A 24,075-nucleotide genomic window follows, 5' to 3' on the forward strand; every position below is an offset into this window, starting at 1 on the left:
ACAGAGCCAGGCTCTGATTAGCGATATCCAATGACAGGACAAGGGGTGCAAGCTGGAACAGGAAGCTCCACATGAACATAAGGAAAATTTTTTTCACCGTGAGGGTGACAGAGCACTGGAACAGGCTGCCCAGAGGTTGTAGGGTCTCCTTTCTCTGGAGACATTCAAAACCCACCTGGATGAGTTCCTGTGTGACCTACTCCAGGTGATCCTAGTCTGGTGGGGGAGGGTGGACTTGATCTTTCAAGGTCCCTTCCAACCCCTAATATTCTGTGATTCAAACATTTAACTCTGCCTCTTGGCATAATCAGTAGGCATTAATCAAGTACTAGCTGCCCATGTGAGCCTTTGGGATTTGATAGATTAGCCACTCATTCCCAGGAATTTATCCACTGGCATGGAGCTCCTTTAGCAAGATCTCTAGGCACACCCTACAAGTGTCCAATTCTCTTCTCACAAAACCCTCACAGGAATCATGGAGAGCCTCAGAGCCTGCAGCCCCTGAGGGGAACAGCACAGACAGCAATTCCCAAATCAGAGGTATTACGTTTTACAAGCAGAGTCACAAGCTCTACAAACTCGGTTGTTAAGAGAGAAACCATAAACCGAAGAGCAATGCAGCAGCTCAGAAACTGAGATGCAGGAAAGGCTGTTCTAGGCAATTACATAATTAGTGGTCACTTCCAGACAAGAATAAAACACTACTTACCACTTAAGGCCTCTCACCAGTCATCTGCTCAGTAGCTGCAAAGCTCCTGGAATTGGGAGTTGTTTTTCAAGTCAACAACATAAATGAGACTGATGTGTAAAGGAGTAGCTAAAATACTTAGAAGTAGTTCCTATGGGAACTTCAAAGCCCTGTTTTTATCTTCTGGGTTGAGTATGCAGATTATCCCCAACCCATAAAAAAAGAAACGATAGTGCTTTATTAAAATACTAAAATTTATTTTTCTTCCACGTACATTTAGTCTCCCCACCATTTCCATTTGTCTGACCACCACCATGCCTTATCAAAACATTCCATACATACTTAAAGTGAAGCTGAGGGTGGAGTCCTGTCTTTAAAAACTGAGCAGGCGTTTTGGACAACACATTCTTGGCAAGGTAATCTGGATGACATTTATCAGACACGGCAGGGAAAGCTCTTTCAGCATTTGTAAAAAGGACAGCCAAATAATGGTTACAGAAATGAAGACTGCAGATTTTAATGAACTGTTTCAACTGTTTTCTTTTCTTACAGAGTCTGTCTCCACTGCCAGAGAGCTTGAATGACCTGGAAGTGTACATAAAAAGTTAGAAATTAAAATTCATTTCTCTCATTATTTTCAGTTTCCTATCGCCACTTACTCCACAGAAGACTGACATTCAATTACAACAAAAAAAACATTCCTTGGAGAGAAAGCAGTTGCAGAGGTACCCAAAGTCTCACTTTCTAGAAGACCGTTACTCACTCTAAGTCACAATAATCAGAATATAGTGAAGGTAAGTAAGCAAGAGGATGGGTGTGGACCAGCTAGGCAAATATTGGCTGAACTCTGCCTACCCTGGCTCATGTCAGACCAACTTCAGTAGCTGAGCCTAACTGCTTTTAAACCTTCTTTCAAGAACCTATCAATTTGTCTATCAGACAAGTTTGCTCAAAACCACTGAGGGAAGCAGGAAAGCAGAAGGAATTCTGTCACTGGAATAAAGCATTAACTCAGAGGAATTTTGATAGGGAAACATAAGACATTTTAGCCTAGCATATGTTGAGTAATAACTAATTCAGAACTTGCTTCCTGATACCACCTTTTGGCTTGCCCTCTTACAAGAGTTCAGTTGACTTTGGGAGAAAATGTAGGAAGAAAGCCATAATCTCAGTCACAAAACAGTTCCCCCTCCCAGACACCCTCCCCAACAAAAGGCTCAACAGCAGACTGGCCTAGGTGGCCAAATTCAGCAGCAAGGAAAACCACAGCTCATTTCCTTAGCCAAGATGGTGCCAAAAGGAAAATTCTGTGGGTTTAGTGAGCAAGAGATAATTTACCAACCATATAAAAGCTGGAAAAATGTAATAAAATATTAACTTTCCCATCTGAGCCAACTAAACCCTTAAGACCATTCCAGTTTTTTTAATTTGAAGTATTGTTCGTGGTTTGTAACTCTTTGAAACAGTCCAATGCTTGTAAAGATTAAAAGTGGAAAAGAATCCCTGAGTCGTTATAAAAGTTTTTGGACTTCATCATGTTCCAATAAATTCAGTTACCTTCTGGTCCTCCGTCCTGAAGCAATTCTTAACATAGTTGGCAAATTTGGGTTCCAGCTTAGGAAGGGTAATACCCTGATTGGGGGAAAAAGAAAAAAAAAAAAATCATTAGTTTATGCAGGTCATTTAATGATTCCAGTAAACAACTTGTGAAGCTTAAACCCTCTGCAATTTTACTGAGCTCACCTTGCAACATCCCCAATCAACCTACTTTTAAAACCATGAGTTTGTTCCCTTTCAGTACCCAACAATTCTCAGAGAAGTGCCTGCACACTAGAATGTATGAGCATCTTTGCTCCTGCTCAGAAACGTAATACCAAGTACTCACCACTTAGCCTTATTTGCAGTCAACATTCACATAAATCTGAAGTAGTAAAATTTATCTTCCCCACACCCTTCATGGCTTATTCCAATACATTCATTTTATGAATTTAAAGAACTGTCCTAGAAGCTGGGTAAGGGTCTGGAGAAGATATTTTGTGAAGAGCAGCTGAGGGAACTGGAGTTGTTTAACCTGGAGGATGAGGAGAGACCTTCTAAGCTCTCTACAACTCCCTGAAAGAAGGCTGGAGCTCCTTTTTTCCCAGGGAGTTAAGTGATAGGACAAGTTGCACTAGGGAAGGGTCAGATTGGGTATCAGAAGAATTCTTCACTGAAAGGGTTCTCAAACACTGGAACAGGCCATATGTTATGGTTTGAATCAGAACAAAATGGGTCAAACCTGTTTTCCCCCACACACACAAGTGAGGGAAAAGTAACACACAAAAACTCAGGATTGAGACAAAAAGAGAGGCAGGAAGAGTTTACTGATCAAAATCAGATAAACATAGTACAAAATATAGTTACCTAAGCCTACTTGCAGAAGAAGCACGATGCAAAGCAGCAGCAAACAGAAGCAAGGAAGCCAAAAGCCCAAGCCAGAAAACTATTTCCCCTACCCCTCCTTGTCCCACCACCATCCCTGTGGAAAAAAACAACACCCAAGAACCCAAAACCCAGAAGCAGCAACCAAGACAGGAAATCTGAACTTCAAGCCCCAGCACTTTCATTTTTTGAAGCTTACATGACTAAAGCATGTCACGAGTCACAGCAGCAGGTTCAATTCAATTCATGATAGTGGCTGAATCCCCATCCACGGATGTGGCGTTGAGGGAACATGGTTTAGCACCAAACTTGGCAGAGTTTGAGAATGGTTCGCCTTGATGATCTTAAAAGGTCTTTTCCAAACAAAATTATTCCATCCTAATATTTGATTCTATCTCCAAATTGTCTTTGTAGATACTCAAATGAACGATCACATTCAGTAATCGTTCATGGATCTGTTTATCCTTCATGCCTCTTCCTATCTCCAGGCAAAAATAATTCAGCACACTGTTTTAAGAGACTGATTTACTTTTTCACATGACCCATGAGTAAATGTTTTCCCCATTTTTTTTCAGGTTCATCAGTTGAAATGTACTTAATTATTTAGAACAGCACACTTAGGTTGCTACTCAGCACATTGCAGAAGACTACAATTTTATGTTCACATTGCAGAAGACTACAATTTTATGTTCAAAGGAAACAAAGCAGCATTAGGAATATCTGAGAGTGCAATACAGCACCCAAGAAGGTTGGATTTGGACAATGTCTTGCCTCTGGATTCTGTTAATTACTGATGCTTTTCTTCTTAGTTTCTCAACAGCTGCTTACTACACAATAGAGCACTTACACTCTAATTTAGTAGTCATTTTTTTTTAAGCTGCCAACTTGCTGGTTGTCAGATAGAAGTGCTATTGTGTATGGCAACACACAGACCTTCTGCCTTGCTGAGTTATGCTGTAGCATCACCTTGGAGAACATTAAATTAAGCTGCCTGTTATTGCTTCTGCAAATTTGTGCTTACACAGCATTTCCCAGTAAAAACACTCTTCAAAGTACATACTAGAACTACTTGCCATTTATCTGCTCTGCATGCTTTCCCCTCCCACAGGAGCATCTGTCTACTGTGAGCAGCTCAGCAGCTTCTGCTTACACTGCAGAATCCAACACTAATCACAGCTCCTCTGAGTCATGCAAAACCCACCCTAGCATCCACTAGCTCCACAAGGTTAGCTTGACCTAGCAGAACCATACCATCCATCACTGTCAGCTTCATGGTTTAGGGGTATGCATTTTGATCCTCATCACAATCTGTCACTGCCCACTCTACATCCATTCTGGATTCAAACACTTCTGGGTCCTATCTCACATGCTGGAACAAAGCCACCTCAAAACATTTTAAGAATCTAAGCAGAGGATAATCCTAATTCTTTAGACAATTTGATTGCCACTTTCAGGGGCAAAAAGTTTATCAACTCAGACCAAACCAAGGAAAAAAAGCAAACCAGGAATCTTTGTAGCACTGACGTCAGTCAAAAGTCTCCAGTAAATACCCTGGTTCAGTCACAAACAAGCAGAAGTAAGCACACTCCAGAGCTCCTGAAGTAAATCCAGAGCTCAGAGTTCCTGCTGTCAGGCCCTCACTGTTCTGTAGTACCGGTGTGTGCTCAACTGCTCCCCCAGCTAGCAGACTGCCAAGCCTGGCTAAGAGGGAAAGAACTGCTATTACCTGTGTCACTTTAATCCAAACAGCCTATAACTAAAATGCAATCTTCCTTCTTGATCTTAAACAGCAAGCTAAGAATAATTCTGCTATGCATAATCATGAAGTGCTAGTCAAAGCTGACAGCCACCAGATACACGGCAAATGCCCTCTGGCCTTCAAAAGATGAAGCATCCATTGAGGGCAGACCGAACTAATCTCAGGTCTCCAGTTAAAAGCACATCCTTCCAGGTCTTCACTAATGCATATCACAAGCACATATCTCCCCCTTCTGGAAGATAGAGAGTCCTACAAGCATATGGATCTCTTAAGGTAGATACTGCTTTAAGATTATGAACTCTTCCAAGCACATGAAGAACTCTGCTTTAGTTGCCTACAAAGGGTACACTGTTTAAGACACCTTGAGAATAAATGAAAACTCAAGGTATATTGCTTTGCCTTTTTTATTGTGGGTTCTTTTCAAACAGACATTTCACTCAGTTATACCAAATTACTCATTGACCTGATGGAGGAACACAAAACCAGTGGCATTCATCATGAGTACTGAGGATTCTTTTTGCCCCATGTGAGTTTTCATTTCTCAGAGCTTCAACATCAACATGCTCTGATAACTGCACAGCCAATGACACAACTATTTCTTAAAAACATGCAACTCTTCTAATCCGTGGGAAGAAAGAAAAATATGGCTGAGAAACACAGAGGTTCCAAAAACTCACCTTATCTACAGATGCTTGCATTTTTGCTTTTATCTCCTCTAACGACAGAGGGACCTTTGGAGTTTTTGGAGTTAGAGATTTATCCTTCTTGGAATCTGGAGTCTGAAAGTCATTCACATCATTAGGAGCTTGCACACACACAAAGCTACTTCGTATACAAATCAAGTTTTCTGAACTCAAGAATGTTAAAACTTACTCTAGCATTTGTGTATAATAAAAACACTAAGTGATCACAGGTACTTCAGATAGCTTGCAAAAAGTCACAGAAGTTGCACTTGTGCTTCCACAACATATTCCTCAGACACGGAAAAGAACACATTTCGGTTGAGTTACTACTGTTTGCATAGTTAGCATCTTGCTGCTAGGCCTCTACAGCTCTTTCTCCCAGAAATAAAATGGAAAATAACCCCATCAGTGGCTTAGTTCACTCCACAATTGTAGCCAGATTAAGTCAAGCCTTAAATCGCACATCTGTACTGTTTTCCAGATGCTACCCTGACATCCATCACACCCTAACCTGTGTTAACCTTCCAGCATGCATGTTCAGGTACATACTGCAAGGAAAAGCTGCCTAAGGAAGCTTGAAAACTACCAAACTGAACAAGGAAGCTCTTAAGTTCTCAAACATCCCAGTTCAGTGAGATTCCCCCATGTGCAACAGCCTCCTACTGCCCTGCAGTGGCAAGGCAGCTGGCACTCACCCTCCTGGACAAGCAGCTATTTTGACCTGTGGGATCACCAGTACAGCACATCTGATTTCAGATCTCAGATGCTGCAGTTATGTATTGATCACTCAAGAGTTTCAAAGAGCAACATATAACAAACAGCACAGCCAGCATGGTTCATATTTAGCATATTCATCTCTCAGCGTAAGAGGGACATGCAGCTGCTGGAGCATGTCCAGAAGGACACAAAGATGATCAGAGGGCCAGAGAACCTCCTCTACCAGGACAGGCTGAAAGAGCTTGGGACATTCAGCCTGGAGAAGAGAAGGCTCTGGGGAGACCTTAGGGCAGCTTTCCAGTACTTTAAGGGGGCTACAGGAGACTTGGAGAGGGACTTTTTACAAGGTCTTGTAGTGACAGGATGAGGGGCAATGGCTTTGAACTTGGAAGGTAGATTTAGACAGGAGATCAGGAAGAAATTCTTCCCAGTGAGGATGGTGAGACACTGAACAGGTTGCCCAAGGAGGACATGGGTTCCCCTTCCCTCGAGGTGTTTAAGGCCAGGCTGAATGAGACCTTGAGCAACCTCATCTGGTGGAAGGTGTCCCTGCCACTAGATTATCAAGGTCCCCTCCAACCTAAACCATTCTATGAATGTATGAAACATACAGAACCCTAACTTAATGGTTAGTATATTATTTAAAGTTATTAGGCAAGAAGATTAGCTTCCACACAAAACCTTTTTTTACTCATTTGTCCTCACTCACTTTTGATTTAGATGCTGGTGTGGACGGCTTAGAGTCTTTTCCATTTTGCTTTGCTTTCTGCATATTTTTTCCTGGAGTCTCACGGACAGGCTGAAAAGAAAGCACTTGAGTTTATTTGCCTTTAAAAACTGCTAGTAAGTGTTAATGTCATTCATACTCAAGTTTTGGTAACAGTTACACTCTATTTAACCTCAAACAAAGGCTTTCTCACTGCCCACAAAGCATTTTTAGTGCTCACCATTTAAGCAAGAAGCGTACTACAGGAATTCAAATGCTAAACTGATAGAGCAACACAATAAGCAGGATTAAGTTTTGCTATACCTTAAAACCACATGGGACTCCAAATACATTTCCCTTATGCGTTACATCTTCCCTTAACTATTACCATGCAGGCTTCTGGAGGCAGATATGACTTAAGAATAATTTTAGGTGGCACAGCAACACTTATATGACTCAGTGCTACATAGTATATTTTTTTGCATTTTGTACAGAAGCATCACCTGGGATATGTGTGGGTAATGCAACACTTGTATATCTAAGAAGTGAATTCTTAGATTTCTATACAAATCAAGGACCCACTAGATCTGATTAGATGGCAGGAAGTTCACAGTTCAGATTGTCTTTACCAGGCCTTAAACTATCAATGCACCATCATCTATTCATTCAGACAGAGCAGCAGATAGTGAAGTAGAACATTAAATGGTTAACAGACACGATCATAAAAATTCAAGTATTCGAGTTGCAGCTTAAAGGTCATTAGCTAATTTTACCACCAGATGGCACTCAAGGGTTCATGCCACTTCACATCCAAGCACCTGCAGTGAACCTTTTCCAAGAGCCTCTCTCATTTAGATCCATTTTGTATTGAAAGTCAGGTTGCTGGAGTTTCTTCACAGTATGCAGGACTAACTGAAACGGCAAAACCTTGTCTACATCTCTAAGCAGAGCTTTGTCTGCTGGCCAGTATCCACACAGGAACTCATACCAGTCTGATACCTGCATAGCCATGCTGGTAGGAATCCAGCCCCACTCTGCAGCAAATAAACGATGAGTTGGGTGCACACCCACACTGAAGCATCCCAGTGTCCCATTACAATTTCCTTGGACTAAGCCAAATCAAAACAATCACACATTGCAAACAGTCATGCCCCAAATCCTTCACTTAAGGGATTATGTGCCTGGACTCTCATCCTTTGTATTTCAATTCAGACCATTATTAAACCAAAATACTATACACAGGACACCAACTTCAAATAGCTTCTGCATTACAATAAATATGGAGTTCAAACCTAAACTGCTCTCTCACTTATGCAGTTTTCTTACCACACCACCTTCTGCTTCAGAGGTCTTTCAGTCAGTCTTATGCAGTGACACCTCAGTATGGACAGTCAATTAACACCTATGAGTAAGCTTAGAGGTGTTAGCACTTGCTCCCTCATATGAATAAATTTAGCTGCAGATAGTAAGGCTATCTGGTTTTACCAGCCACTTGAAGGGTCACGTGTGTGTATATTGGACACTTACTTTCTTCATTGGTGCTTTAATTTCTTCTTCATCATCCTCTAAGTCGTCCTCATCACTAAAATCAGAAAGGTAGTTACTCAGTTCGAAATTCATACTCACAGCTCTAACCATATTAGGAATTGAGTCTTACCCCTCCCAGTAAAATGTCTTCTTCATAAAGGAAGCAAGTATCTCCCCAAGTCTAACAGACCTTTTGTTAACACACTGCAAGGCATTAGACCACATTACTTTCCTTCTGCTTTAACACTGAAGGCACACATCTTACGACTTCCACTACTTCTACCTGAGAAATGTTTAGTTTAATACAAGTTAATTACATGAAAGTAAGTTTAATAACCTAGTATGACATGTTTGTCATTGTGGAGATAACTCAAGGTAATTCTACCTTTTCATAGCCCAGATAAAAAGTAAGTTTCTTCACTTAATATCCTTGATATTCTGAAACAGTTAAGACTACTCTAGAATTCACCAACAAGAATACATACTCATCATCGTCGTCATCATCGTCATCTTCATCATCTTCTGCTAATTTTGCTTTTTTCTTTAAAAACAAAAGCAAGTGTCAATACCAGTTTGTCTTAAACAGCAACCTTCATCCATAACAACCTGTGGGATAACAAGACTATCTTCCATCAATATATCTAAAGAACAAGTTACAGTCAAAAGCTATTGACACATCTACAGCATGCTCTGAGCACATGAACCTTTCCTTCTACACTACAGAGCTTCAATCAGCATCTAAATTCTTGCAATATGCTGACATTTGCATCAAAACCAGCACACCTTCAGTTACTGCTGTGGACAACTTCCATTTTTTAATAGCCTTCACATTAACCCCTCCAAGAAAGCTCTGGAAGCTCTCCATACTTAAGTGAAATTTCATAGAATAACACTTTTCAAGACTCAAGTACAAAATAATTCTTCCCTGCAGATATCAAAAAGACACTTGGTAAATCATAGCAAGCCACCTAATTATTTACTCCTAGGAGCAGCAGTAAGAAGCTATGAAAATTCCATAGACACAGATACCTGGGGTGTTTTAGCTGCTCCTCCACTTGCTGGTCTCTTTGTGGAAGTGTTCACAATTTTTGTATCCTCTTCCTCTTCATCTGATTCTGGTTCTTCCTCTAAAGCTGGCAAGATGATGGCAATGTTTAAAAAACTCACCTCATTTGTGAACAGTTAAAATAAGACTGCTAGTATGAAATGAAGAGTACCAACCCCAACTAACAGGTGTGGTCTCACTGGGGTGCTTAATTGATAGGAGGAAGCTTCCTATTAGCTATCTAACCACAAAAATTAGAAGCTCAGTTAATTGCATGCATACTATTACACTAAACCAAAATCATAGCATGGGATGGAAGAGACCTTACAGATCATCTAGTTCAAACCCCATCACAACTGCAGGTATGCCACCTACTAGACTAGGTTGCTCAAGGCCTCATCCAACCTGGCTTTGAACACTTCCAGGGTTGGGGCCTCCACAGCTTTTTTGGGCAACCCGTTCCAGTGCCTCACCACCCTCATGGGGAAGAATTTCAGCCTAGTGTCTGATCTAAATCCAGCTTCTCCTGAATCCAAAATAGGTGAATAACCATCCATACACTGCCTGTAACAGAAAAGTGGTCATAGAAAAACTATAATTGTCTTCATTCCTGAAGAGACTTTTAAGACACTTCTGGACAAAGACCTTTCAGAAGACATTTCGAAGGAGAAGGCTCGTCCCAACTTAGGTTTTAGCGCTAGCGCTCAAAACTATTTCATGGGCAGTCTTGTCACAGCAGAATGCTGTGAGACACTAACACCAGGAAACTAACACTGTAGGGAATGAAATTAGAACTGATGAACACCCCTGAGCCATACAAAACATGAGGCAAGAAAAGGTATGCAAGTACTTCCCTGAACTCCTTTGTCCTTGTTTCCCCTCACACCTCTGAGAAGAGTTTAAGATTCAGAGGGTCAGCATTAGAGAAAGCACTATTTGAGACACCAGGTATGTTAATTGAAGCTCTCATGGTACTGACAGGTAGCAGGATGAGATTAATAACCAGACTAATACATACCTACAAGATGTTGCCCACTGACGTAAACGGGCCCTGAACCGCACTTCAACCGCAAGACCACTGGTGGTGTGATCTCAAAGCCACCTAATGAAACCTAAGGGGAAACAAACTTACTCACTCAACTATTAAAGACAGCGTGCTTAACAAATGATCCCTATAAATGAAACCAAAAGCACCAGCATCTACACACTCCAAGACCAAGAGTTACTGCAAGTTTCCATCTAACACAGTATTCGTTTAAGAGTCAAATCAGGGTCACACAATGTGCACATTACATTCTCATTGCTTATCAAAATTGAAGTTCAACCAAAATTCAGTCTTCCAAACCCTTTTCTAACTAATCTTTCTCACCTGAAACAATTGACAGCATATTTTTCCAAGCCCCTGTACTTACCGTAGGCTGCACAGACATTTTCAGAGATGCCAGGACTACTTTGACAGGGTTGCCTTCATAGTCCAACGCTTCTGCTTCTACAACATGCAACTCATCTTTGGCTCCAGCCCCTAAAGTAACCTGTCAAGAACAATGCACACTTTTAGCACCTTCCCAAATATTCTTGAGTCCTCTGAACCACATTCACTGTTCTACATCTCAAGATTGAAGTGCAAGGCAAGACAGTATCACAGCCTTTATCCTTCCCCTTCTTGCCACGTCTCATCTGCCAACTGCTTCGCTATCACACTACACACTGTTTGCCTACTTGGTATTCAGCAAGCAGTTAGGTCTTAACCACTGCTCAGTTCAGTACTGCCATTTATGCCTTGGCTTATGCATTACTTCAAAGACTGAGAGCTCTTCTCCCAGACCATTTCAAAACTCAAGTGCTAGAATCCTTACACTATTACAAGCCTAGCACTTTCTGAAGACTAAAAAAACTATAGCTGCAGGGAGGCAAATGGGTGAGATATGGGAGTCCTGAAAATCTAGTTCTCTTAACCTCTGGCATGTGAGTCAGAATTACATGCAACTGTTCCAGAGGCCAGCAAACAAGACTGTTTCTCAATGCCCAGGAAAAGAAAGATTTCCATTCTGTATGGGAGATGTGGGTGTAAAGTGGCAGAGGCACGCTACTTCAAGTTTCCATTCTCCAAGAACTGAATTTTAGGCAGGCTATCCTGATCCAGACTAGACTTTCAATGAAAGCTGAGAAACAAGATCTAGGATTCACTACTGCTGGCACATTTTGTTACTGTAAATTTTAAAAAGTGAAATGGCTGCTCAAATGAGTTAGCAACAACACTGCATAATTCAGCTGGTAGGACTATCCACCAGGACAGGAATTTAAGAGAATGCCTTCCACCTTCAGTTACTGACTTCTGCACCAGTTCAAGCAATACTGTTAAATTTATTTAATATTTGCCAAGTATCCATTCATATGCTTCCATTTCTACACTGAAGGAATGCATGCTGGCCATAAGTAATGAAGCAGTGAGTATCCCTCTTTTCTCAGCTATCATTACTAAGACACCTACAGAAGCCCTCATGCCTCTACACGCATCAATCCTCCTCTCCTTTCACTTGCAGTTTTTTTATTTCCGCCCAACTTTCCGTGCTTCACACCCAAGTCCATTACCACATCCGTATTGTAACTGACACATCAGTCAATCATTATATGTTTAGCCTTCCATCAGAGCAGTCCTTGGATATTTGCTAGCTCCACACTCTATCTTCCATCAGCTTCCTCTGCTTGCCAGAGTAGGTATATCAAAAATCTTACAAGCCCCTGAGACATTTCCAGTTTGTCATTAGTTATTTCATCCTTCATTCCTCCTGTGCATCAGTTTTGGTTTTTAAAAAGGCAGGTTACTGAGTGAGAATCTTTTTCCCCCCACAATGCTAAAAGGTAAGTACTGGTACACACTCAATCTGCTTCACCCTCCACAAGAGACAGAAGTCATGCAACAAGCAGTTTTTCAAAACCAGGATCTTTGGATAAAGCCACACAAGTCAGTTATCACTCAGTGACTAATTTCATCTGCCTGACAAGCATTACAGATATAAGAACTATCTGCATGAACTCCTCCTATATATATTTCAGTTATATTCTTCCCTCAAAAGAAATTCAAAGAACTAATTAGCCTGTCTAGTCCAGGCTGAAATTTTCATAAAATACAAGGACTGAAGACACGTGATTCACAAAATCATAGCATCTGTATTAAAATATTCTATATAGCACTGTGAAAAAGTTTAAAGCATTGTTATGCAAGTCTGCTATGGGAAACAATTCTGCTGTAGGAAGTAATCTACAGTTATAGGCCTCGTTTCCAAGTATCATCAAGATGTCTTTCTGTATTTAAAGAAATACAGTGAGAAATCCTGAAGTAGAGAGATGCTACAACTTTTCAACTCCTTGCCCGTAAAGTTGAATCATATTACCTTCCTGCTATCAAAAAGTAACATGCTCAGTCCAAAACAAAGTCTTGTTTGTGGAAGGCAGAAAGCTCCAAGGACACATCTAAGAATTCAGTGTGCAGATCCCTATTTCCAGGAACGTCCTGTTAGCTAAATTATCTGAATGAAAACAGACCTTTTGTAGTCACATCCTGACAGAGGTTGACACCAAGGACAACAAATCAAAGCATAAGACTTCGTTATTAGCTGCTCATGAGGAAAAAAAACACCTCTGGGCATGATGTTTGGAGAATATATGGAAAAGCTTTACAAAATTAAAGTCCAATGAACCGTGCTGTGCCCATATACGGTTCCTGTATATCTAACCTCCACCTGTGCTCCTGCTAGCTCCCATGACCTACTAAATTAATAGATATCAGACTGTATTTTGGCCGATGAGATTTTAAGTGATTTGCAAAAAAATTATTATTAAAAGAAATGAAATAATTAACGTATGTATTAAAACCCTCACTTCTAACATCACACAGCACTAGTTAAAAATATAAAACCCTGCAACTTCAAAACGAAGTGATACTTGCCGTTCTCAAAGACAATTGATGCTCGTTTTCTTCATCATCTACTTTGAACTGATACTCCTTATCTGCTTTAAGCTCACAGCCTGCAAAAAGACGGTTTAATCATAAGCACACTACGCTGCTTATACCCAAGTATTTGCTAACCACTGGTTTTAAAAGTCGCTGCTTCAAGACACGGCAATCACTCAGAAAACCAACGGCACTCCAGGCACACGAGAAACACGTGGGGCGAGGAAAAACCCAGGCGAGCCCGCGGCCTACTGCGGACCACGCAGTTCTAGCGTACTCCTTTCAAGCATCCGCTCCAAGCTCATCCACATTCCACGTCCCCCGCGTTAGCCAGGAAGCCCGGACTCCCCACCCCGGGGCTAATGGCAAGGCAGGCCGCGGCCCCACATCCCTCCACGTGCTAACCCAGCGAGAGCGCTGCCATGTGCTCCGCCGCTGCTCCCGGCGCTGCGAGCGCGGCCGAGCCGTTAGGAACGGGTGGGGTGGCGGCGCGGAGAACAAAAGCGCTGGGCCGTGCTGGGCCGGGACAGCGCCACGTGCGAGAAGCGCACCACGTGGGACGCGCGCCGCCGGGAAGCCCGCGGCGGCCACCATCGTTAGCGGCGCGCATCCCCCCTCAGCAAGGCCCTTGCCGCCTCCCCTCATCCCGCTAGGGCGCGGCGCAAGGCCGGCACCAGGCCCCGCGGCCCCCTCTGCCACGGGCCGCCTCCCGCTTGGCCCCGGGGACTGAGGGAGCGGAGGGGCCGGCAGGCCCCGGGAAGGCAGATCTGGGTGAACGACGGGCTGTTACCGAAGAGGAAGGTCTGTGGGCGCAGGGGGCCCATGCTCTCCATGTCCATGGCGCTGTCCTCCATCTTCTCGGCCTGCTGGCGCGGGAGGAGCCTTGTAGCGAACTGCGTTGCGGGCGGACACGCACTAAAGGAAGCCGTGTTCCCGCCCACTCCCAGATATAGCCCGCGTGTTCTCGCGAGACTCGCGCGCTCGGCCACGCTCCCTCGGCCCGCTGCCCCGCCTCTGCGCACGCGCCGCTCGGCCCCCGCCGCGCGCTCCCGCGTAGGGTGGTCGTGAGCGCGCGGCTCATGGCGTCGTGCCGCGGTTTAGGGGCTGCGGCCATCACAAGATGGAGGCGGCCGGCGCGGCCCCCACGGGCCCGGGGAGGCTACGGGGCCGACAGGGCTGCGTGCCGGTAGCCGTTCTGTCATGCATGTGGTCGGCGTGACCTCGGCGGGAACAGGCGGCAAGCGCCGCCCATGCAGGTGCCCGCTCCTTGCTGTAACCTGGAGGGAGAGGCCTGGTGACGGCATGAAACGGCTGTACGCTGGCGGGAAAGGGCTTGGCGCCGGGTGTCATAAAATCACAGAATCGATTTTGAGGAGAGACACCTTACAGATTATAAAAATCCAACCGTAAACCCAGCACTGCCAGGTCCCCAGTGAACTACGTGCCCAAAGACCACATCTGCACAGCTTTGAAACCCTTCCAGGGACAGAGACTCCAGTACTGCCCTGGGCAATCTGCTCGAGTGCTCAACAATGCTTTTAGGGAAGAAATTTTTCCTAATACCCATCCACTCTCGTGAAGAACCTCCTTCTTACCTCTAACCTAAAGCTAGCTGGCTCCAGTTTAAAACCCTTGCCCCTCAGCCTATCACTGCAACCCCTCCAAACAGTCCTTCCCCAAGCCTTCCTGTAGGCCCCCCTTCAGATAACGAATGCAACTATAAGGTCTTCCAAGAGCCTTCTCTGCTCCAGGCTGAACAGCCCCAATTGCTTCATCATGTCTACGTAAGAGAGGTGCTCCAGCCCTTTGATCCCCTTGGTGGCCCCCTCTGGACCATCTCCAGCACGTCCATGTCTCTCCTGTGTTGAGGGCTCCAGAGCTAGATGCAGTACACCAGGTGAGGTCTCACCAGAACTGAGGGGCAGAATCACCTCTCTTGACCTGCTGGCCACACTGCTTTTGATGCAGCCCAGGATACCATTGGCCTTCTGGACTGTAAGTGCCCAGTGCTGGCTCATGTCCATATTCTCATTCACCAGCATCCACAAGTCCATTTCTGCAGGGCTGCTCTCAATTTCATCATGCCCCATCCTGTATTGATATTGAAAGTCGTCCTGAGCTAGGTGCGGGACCTTGCATTTGGCCTTATTGAATCCCACGAGCTTCTCTTTAGCCCACTTCTCCAGCTCATCCAGGTCCTTCTGGATCATACACTGTGCTTCAGTCTTGTAAAATTAGTTAATCTCAAGATTACTTTTACCTGAACACCTACTTTTCAAGAGGAAAAACAGGTAACCTCTTAGTGCTTATGTCTCACCATTACTTGAAATCTATAACTCATTTTCATAATCCCTGCATTCATATTCATACAGGAAGAACATTAAATTGTATTGCTGATAATGAAATTAATTGCAACCAAAAAAAAAATTGACACGGTGAATCGTGCCTGTCAAAACAAGGCCTTCATTCTCACTCTCCTAAAAAAGCTCAGATCTTTGAAAAACAGTAAATACAGTTCCACAGTACATATACATTCATCTAATTTTCAAATGTGACATCTCCTATTTGCAAGATGCAATTAGTTTTCCAAATACAAGGTTATGTGAGCCATAGGCTCACCGGGATACATCCCCCTACAATCCTGTTAATGTTCAAGCAGATGATCTGCCAAGGTGTTGGCAAGTGGATTGCCAGAGGCTACCTAAAATACAATAATAATAACATTGACTTGTATGTGAAAACAAGGTATAGGAATAAATAGTAGTGCAGCTTACCGCGTTAGTAAGGACAGGGGATTTGGGCTGCTGTGAGAGCCGTTTTTAAGTCACAGGATAGTTTTGGCTGGAAGGTGTCTCTGGATAGCTTGCTCACCATGACACCAATGCAAGTCACGCTGTGAAGGCTCTGTCTCTGCATGTTGTCCAGACCAATTTGCTACAGTGGTGCAGTAACTAACCAATACTAATTACAGCTGATTTGAAAGTGCTGATATAGGTTAAAATTAGCATGGGGATTTTTTAAAATTTCTCTTCTCATCTTCCTATCAGCTTTTTACTTAAATACAAGATGACACACTTGCAGCATGTAACAAGTATTTAAGCAAAACCAGAAAACCTCCTGATCTTTTTTTCCCCCCTTCCTTTGCATCCTGTAGTAGAGACATTGTTAATTTGCAATCTGTGCTTCCTTTGTGTGTATAGTAGTAACACCATGATGGATGTCGAAGTCACAGAAGAGGAGAGCGGGGTGATCACAAGCGTCATGAATCACACTTCCCATTTACTCCAATTAAAATCTGCCCAGGCAATTAAAGAAGGAACAGTTTATTTTGTTTTCTAACCTTTGGTTTGGTTCATTTCTTACTGTCTTTAAGAAGTAATTACTTGTAAGGTGGGCCTTACTGTATGGAGAGTGATAGTTTGGCAGTGCAGCATAGAGGATACACACAGGAGGTTGTGATGCAGCAGAGGCACCAAGTATGGTGGCTGGTGTCGCTGGCAGAAGAGAGGTATCGTTAACTGATGAGACTTCTCAGCCAGGAGGAGCCATGCAGATGCAGAGAAGACATGCATTTGAATTTGCTTTAAACTGGGAACTAGCATCAAAATTAAAAATAAAGTTTTGGTGTGACCCAAACAACAATCAGACCAGAGTGGGAAGGTAAATATTGCCTGGCAATAGTGAAGGTGGCTGCAGCTGTCTACACATAGGTTTCCCTGGGGTAATGCCAACAGGAGTATGTGGCTACTGGTCAAAACCACCCAAAAACCTGCTCCCATGCAGCACTGAGCATCTCACAAAGCAGACTGTGGTTACAGAAGTCCACTTGGTCTGTCAAAGGGGAGCAGTGCAGCCACAATGTTCTCGTGTGTACAGAGTCACTTTTAATTCAATTACAGTCTTCCATTACTGAGGAAATAAATGTGGGAGAAAACAAAGGACAGACACAGAGAAGCAAAACAGGGGTAGGAAGTAGGAGATATATGCTTACTGTGTCTCCTTTGGCTCCATAGGGCTTTAGAAGGGTTGTCATATATCATGACATTTATTATTTCTGTCATGAACTAGGATGAGAAGTCCATTACAATATCGATCATTTTACTCTGCTCAGCTCTACACTATGTAACACTCAGCATAGCTGAAAAAGCTTACAAATGATTTAGAAATAGCCGTACAGGGAGAATTGAGGAAGAAATCGGAGTCAACATGGTTTTCCTTAATGGAATTCTCTTTTTAATAAGCTTTTACAAAACTTAGGAAATTGCATTTTAAACACAGTTAAAGCCACAGCACAATTGCACCAAACAATCAGAACCTACAGACACAATAAAGATTTCCTATGCAATCTTTGTTTACACACTGACATCATGACATCACTTTCAGATGTGTTGCCCCACAGCTGTCACATAACCTGTTTCACCAGGCTTCTCCACCTTTCACCAGTCAGTAACTTCTGCCCCAGTGAACTCTTGAATGGCATCAAAACACTTACCCTCCTGTGATATCAGAAAGACCACCTGTGAACCTGAAAATCCAGATATTTCAATTTAATCTGAAATAACCATGGATTGCAGTCATCAGATGGGGCAGCACAAGGTCTATGCTAGCTTTTATCATTAATATACCATTAGCAGGAGCAGCAGGACACTGCTTCAGCATTGCAGAGGCAGCAAGGACAGAGTTGTCAGGCCAACACAGAGCTGCAGCACAGGTGAGAGCTGCCTTGCCCTGCACAGCTGCTTTGAGAAGACTTGTGCTCGGGGTTATAATATCCCAGCCAGCTCAGGACAGGGTGGTGTGATCAAGACCATCCTTAGCTGGTTGATTTCTTTCTTACCTGCTCTGCTTTTTACTGCTGATACCATCATGGGTGCACACTAGAAATTTTCTTCACCATCTTTCTTTAATATATTGTCCCATCCTCAGCCTTGCCTGCAACACAGTATTGATTCAGAGCAGCTTGAAGGTCTGCAGCAGAAGATCCTTCAGCACTGGAGAAAGTTGTATATTGCAAGAGCCAAGGGAGGGTAATGACCTGGCCTGTGTGCTCATGATAGCACATGCAGGTGGGAAGTTGGAAAATCCTTGATTCCTCAGAAACAACTAAAAACCTCAGTATATTATCAGCATTTGCCTTCTGCTGAATTCAAAAGAGAATTATTCAAGCTACTAAGAAGAAAAGAAAGTTACATTTGTCCCAGCTGAAACCAGGACAGAGTTATATGACCTGAGGCAGGGATGAGCTGTCTCCGTTTGACCGCCTTCATGCTGAACATTAGACACATACCTTTAGAAGAACAGAGGGAAAACCTGAGGGTGCAAAACCAGAGGGCACAATTCAAAGGGAAATTGAATATTTTCACCAGCCCTTGCCAATATTCAGGACAGTCCTTACCAAATGAGGATCTCTGATCCTTAACCAGGATATAATCAGCAGATGAACTGAATTCTGCTAGCTGTATATTGTGCACATACACTGCTTTGCAGAAACGTTGTAGTTCACCACTACTATACCTGCCTCCAACCCGTGGCACTTCTTTGCTTAATAAATCAAATTAACTGGATCCCAAAATGATGCTCTGCCTTACTGCCAATGTGCCTGAGCTCTGTTGACCACCTACAGGTGGGCAAGGCAATAGAAACAGGTACTGCACATAGAAGTAGCCTGTTCCAATTGTCATTTTTCACACCTTCTTCTACTGCAATACAGGCTTTAAAACATTCTCACGCATGCCCCATGGTTCCCACAGGCTGTGGGAAGGGCAGAGGTAAGGCCATGGGGTGGGCCACATCACACTTTGTCCAGTTCCTGATTTTCCTTTTTTGTCTCTATAGATTTATTGTCAGAGCCTGAGGAGCAGGTCCCTTTGATGTTTAGGAAACATGTAAGACGCTTCAAATCAACTGCCATTTTGGACAGAGGCTCTGGCTGCAAGTTAAGGAAAGATTCCCTCTTCTCAGAGCTGTCTGTTGTCATTTCAAGATCAACAGCACCATCTAGTGACCTCAAATCAGCTTCCTACGTACCTGTCTGCATTAGCTCCCACATTGCATCCGTTCCTCCAGGTCTCCCAGGAGAGGTTTGTCTGTGTCTGTCTGCACCCTTCCTGCTAGAGGGTTGCTTTCTAGAAGTTCTTGCATGGTGGAGGCTGAGGGTACTCAGCCACATTCACAGCTCAGACTGCTGAGCTGGGATGATCCAGATGAACTTGCAGACCAAGAAACACCTTGGATCTTTGTGCCAGACCCCACTTGGGTCAGGGAGAATCTTTTGTGCCTTACTGGGCACCTCTCACAGCTTACACATTCAAAAGAAATCTGTCCAGGGAAAGAAAATGATCCTCCCTTACCTTTCCCTGTGTTCAACCTTGCTCACCTGTTCAATAAGGACTTCAAGCATAGCATTTAAAGGCCATATTTTGTCTCCAAGATCCTGCTGGTCATCTTGGAGATCCCGTAGTTGATAATACAGATGCCAGGAGAGTCAAAAGTATTGCCAATGTTATCTCAGATCTTCTAACTTAGAGCAGCAGACAGCTGCACATCTCCAGCACACTGTACAAACTTCCATCCTACTTCACTGCTACATTTTCTCAGTTCCTTGACTCCTTCAGGGCACCCTGCGGGCTGAGGATACTGCAAGAAGGGAAATGAAAGAACTTCCAGTTTTTGACTGCTAATGGTAAGGAATTTAGATGCATCAAACACTTCCTCCAGCATCAAGGTCGTGGCCAGGAAAACTGTATTATGTGAGATACACGTGCCCTTGTTGGGCAATGAGCTGCCTCCTCCTTGTTTTGTTATTTAGTCTGCCACTACAAGTTTCATGTTATGCCCTCTACTTCTTGTATTAGGAGAGATAGCAGACAGTTGTTTCTCTTTCTCCATGCTTCTTGTTATTGAGTAGCCCTTTATTTTATCTTTTTTTTTTTTTCACAACAGGACTATTACTACCTGTAGTAGTCAAGATATGGTCGTACTCTGTACTCATACATGGACCTAATGATATTTTCCATTTCTCTCCCAGTGAATCCTACCATGCAGTTCAATTTTTTGACCCTTGCAGTACTTCAGAGAGATCACAGAGCTGTATCACATCTCTAATGTCACATTTGTGATCCGAGATCAGACCTCCATTAAACAATCCATAAAATTTTCATGACTGTATTCTGAAAATGTGCTAAACATTCATTTGGTCAGTAAGTAATCCTTGTCCAAAGGCCTCCAGAATCCTACATATATATACACATATGTAAGAGCACATAAGGTGAACTGAAGCTGTTTTGATGCAGGAGCTAGTAAACCACCCATGCTGCTGCAATGCTAAACCCCACACACCCGCCACCCCCAATCCTGCTGTCCTGACTGGGCAAATATGACCCAGAATGCAGAATGGTTTAATACTACTGCTTATGTTAAACAGGCTCAACAAAGTCCAGGAAAGAAACTGATTTCTGGGGTTGGCTTTAAATGTCCATCTTGTTGTTCATCATGTTTCTAAAGCACTTTCTTTTTAAAGACCTTTCCCGGGCTTGTCTCCACAAACTTGACGGCTGCGATCCAGGTCCTTCTGTATAACCACACAGCTCCGGATTCCTGGTCTCTCTGACTGCCCTCTAGCACAAGCTGGGAAACATGGGCCTGGTTTAGCTTGTTCTGCTGCTGCTGTTAATTTGCAGCAGGTCAAGATGGAAAGGTGGCAAAATACTCACGTAATCATCTTGATGCTCATCTCACAGCTTCATTCTATAGTCGGGAAAACTAATCCCTAGAGCAGTCATATACAATGGCAAAGTTAAGCAACTCCTTTGATTCCTAGATGATACAAAGGAAAAGCACACGGACCTCCTGGTTAATTCTCTGTATTTCCCATACCAGTTGGGAACTCTGGTCATGAATGGTGCATGGCTGTGTGATACAGAGTTTTCAAAAGCAGGTGATGTACAGTGGTTACCAGTGGCTGGGGTCCTATGGCTCCTAGGCTGTCAAAAGAATGTGGAACTTCCTTTACAAGAAAGAGGATTTCCAGCTTCCTCAAGAAGGAGCAGGTGATTTTTCAATACTTCTTCAGTTTCACCTATAATTTGGAAGCCTGAGTGCTGACAGCAACCTCAAAATGAGAGTTCCCATCTGTCTTGTGGTACACGTCCAGGATTTGCTCTCTATTTGCAGATCTCTAACAAGTCACCACAGAGCTCTTTGCCAACATCTTTGCTTTGTTTTGCTAAGTAAAAATGTTCACTAGTCTGACATAACCAGATGTACTGCACACATCTCAGCAGCTTCCTGCTGATGCCAGTTTGGGCCCATCAATTTCATTTGCCTTCACCGTGGTGCCTTTAGACATTTAATTACAAAGCAGCACTTGTCAGTCACTTTAGTTATCATCTGCTATTTCTGTCACCTCAGCAAGAGCCCAGAATCCCTCCAGCTTCTTCAGCAGTGGGGTTTTGAAGTGGGAAGGTCTGTCCCAGGAACATTTTTAATAGGTAGCTGTTGACAGATCAATTAGCACTTGGCATTCCCAAAATTAGCGTTGCCCATGTGCTGTCACTGAGTCTCCCTTGCTTGTAGGATCGTTCACCACGCTTGTGTGTTCCTGTCTAGCAAACATGCCTGGCACATGGCAGGGACACTTCTGACGTGCCTGGGCATCCCTCAAAGCAGGTGGCATATGGTTTTGTTGGAGCTGATCAGAAGACTGACTCTTGCCAGTGGTGTCCAGTGACAGCATAAAGGACAATGGGCACAAACTGGAACCCAAGAAGTTCCATCTGAACAGGAGGAAAAACTTCTTTGCTGTGAAGGTGCTGGAGCCCTGAAGCAGGCTGCTCAGAAAGGCTGTGGAGTCTCCTTCTCTGGAGAGATTCCAAACCTGCCTGGACATTGTGATTCTGGACAAGCTGCTGTGGGTGCCTCTGCTTTAGCAGGAGGGTTGGACTGGATGATCTCCAGAGGACCCTTCCAACCAAACCAACCTGGGATTCTGAGCGAGGGCGCTGCACCGGAGATGTCTGTACACCAGAGGGCACTCCGCAATTACAGATGTCGAAGGGAAAATTGATCAAATTATTGAGGCCAGGAAAAGCTCTAGGAGAGCCTGAGGAGTGGGGATTTCATCTGTAAACAAAGAATTGTTATGCCACCACGTAATAGTGACTTTGAAATACGTAAAACTTTTATTAGAGAAACAGAATATTTTGCTAACAAAATATTTGTGAAGCCTTGAAATCAACATCAGCCCTCATAGTGTTTTGGTTTGGGCTTTGTTTACTTTTCATTTATGAAGGGATAACTTAGCAGCAACTTTGCTAGAATCAGGCCCTTTAAATCAACATTAACTCTGGCCTTATGGCTATTTAAGCTCTTGCAGATGACTCTTCTTTTCTGCAAAAAACTCCAAACTTCACAGTGCCTTTTTTTTCCCCCTGGAAAACTATGGAAATGTGGGCACTCGAATCAGCCAAGGAGCACCAGGAGATTCCCTTAGTAAAAATCCTGTGCTCTCCAAGCAGCCCCGGATAAATAAATGCCCTGGATTGCAGGGTCTGGAGCAGCTGGGCAGTCGCTGGTGATCTTACTGTGCGAAGGCAAAAGGCAATGGGACTAGATCTCTTCTCCAAACCTCTGCTTCCAGCCCTAGAAACACTGCCCTGGGCATAGAGCATTGCCACCCTCAGCTCTGCCAGCAAATTTCTCCTCTGTTGTTAGAAGAACATGATTTTCCCCCAGCATTAGCATTTATTTCCTGCTTGCACTCCAACAGCCTGACCCTGCAACAACAAACCCCAAATGGATCGGGTTTTGGGTAATGAACCCAAAAAGGTCGAAATCTACAGGAAAGCACAGGACTGCCTGGTGGGTTCAACTGAACCCTGAAGCAGGTCAAATCCCACAGGTTTCCTGGAGAAGGGAATCCTGAAGGTGGAGGGATCTCTGCAAGTCAGTCCAAGGATCCCAGCTCAATAACAGAGAGACAGATAATAGCATTTGAACACTATCTTCTCCAATTCAATTGTATTGATTTATTGCCTGTCCAATGAAGCCATCAAGTGTACAAAATGGTTAATCTTATATTTTTTTTCCTGCTGTCTGCTCAGAGGAGTGAAGTTGTGAACACAGATCCATGCAAGGAGGGTGGCGGGGGAACAACATTTGACTTTTTTCAAGGCAGATGCTGCTATGTGTTGGTGCAAAGCAAATCCTTTTTTAGCACCAGTCAAAGGAAGGACACAAACCCTTCCCACTTTGGGCTCCCATTACAAAGCTGCTTCACCTGAACAATTTGGACTCCCTGATGAACCTCACTGGGGTCCCTGCACTGGCCCAGGGACCAGCAGGAGCATCAGTCTAGCCCAGAGCTGCCCTGCCAAGCCCTAGACCCAGGTGGGGGGCTGCCGGGGTCCTTCATCCATTGGTCCTCCATCCATCCAGAGCTCAGCAGGGCCTATCCGAACTGCCCAACTTTCCTAACTGAAAGCCTTACCCAAAGTGAGGGAAACACTATTCCAGCCCCCACAAAAAGGACCTCAAAGACACAGAAGGTTGCTGGTGCTTCAAACACCCCACTTCAA

The 24,075-nt window shown here is 43.7% G+C and overlaps 1 protein-coding gene across 3 annotated transcripts; it reads right to left on the bottom strand.

Moving 5' to 3' along the window:
- Positions 1-929: 929 nt before the first annotated feature.
- NPM1 (nucleophosmin 1) lies at positions 930-14,402 on the bottom strand. Of its 3 annotated transcripts, none has more exons than XM_054389455.1 (11): positions 14,292-14,402; positions 13,496-13,575; positions 10,959-11,078; positions 10,565-10,658; positions 9,531-9,634; positions 8,987-9,042; positions 8,502-8,556; positions 6,978-7,067; positions 5,546-5,647; positions 2,246-2,320; positions 930-1,273 (listed from the first exon to the last, which is right to left on the bottom strand). In XM_054389455.1, exons 1-11 carry the CDS (start codon positions 14,353-14,355, stop codon positions 1,235-1,237), a joined length of 879 nt encoding a protein of 292 aa, XP_054245430.1. In that variant the 5' UTR covers positions 14,356-14,402; the 3' UTR covers positions 930-1,234. The 3 variants fall into 3 exon arrangements, with proteins under 3 accessions (XP_054245430.1, XP_054245431.1, XP_054245432.1); XM_054389456.1 differs by having other exon boundaries at positions 5,546-5,640; positions 6,974-7,067; XM_054389457.1 differs by lacking the exon at positions 6,978-7,067.
- Between the last annotated feature and the right edge of the window lie 9,673 nt (positions 14,403-24,075).

The sequence above is a fragment of the Indicator indicator genome, chromosome 18, assembly GCF_027791375.1.
Source record: "Indicator indicator isolate 239-I01 chromosome 18, UM_Iind_1.1, whole genome shotgun sequence".
NCBI lineage: Eukaryota > Metazoa > Chordata > Aves > Piciformes > Indicatoridae > Indicator > Indicator indicator.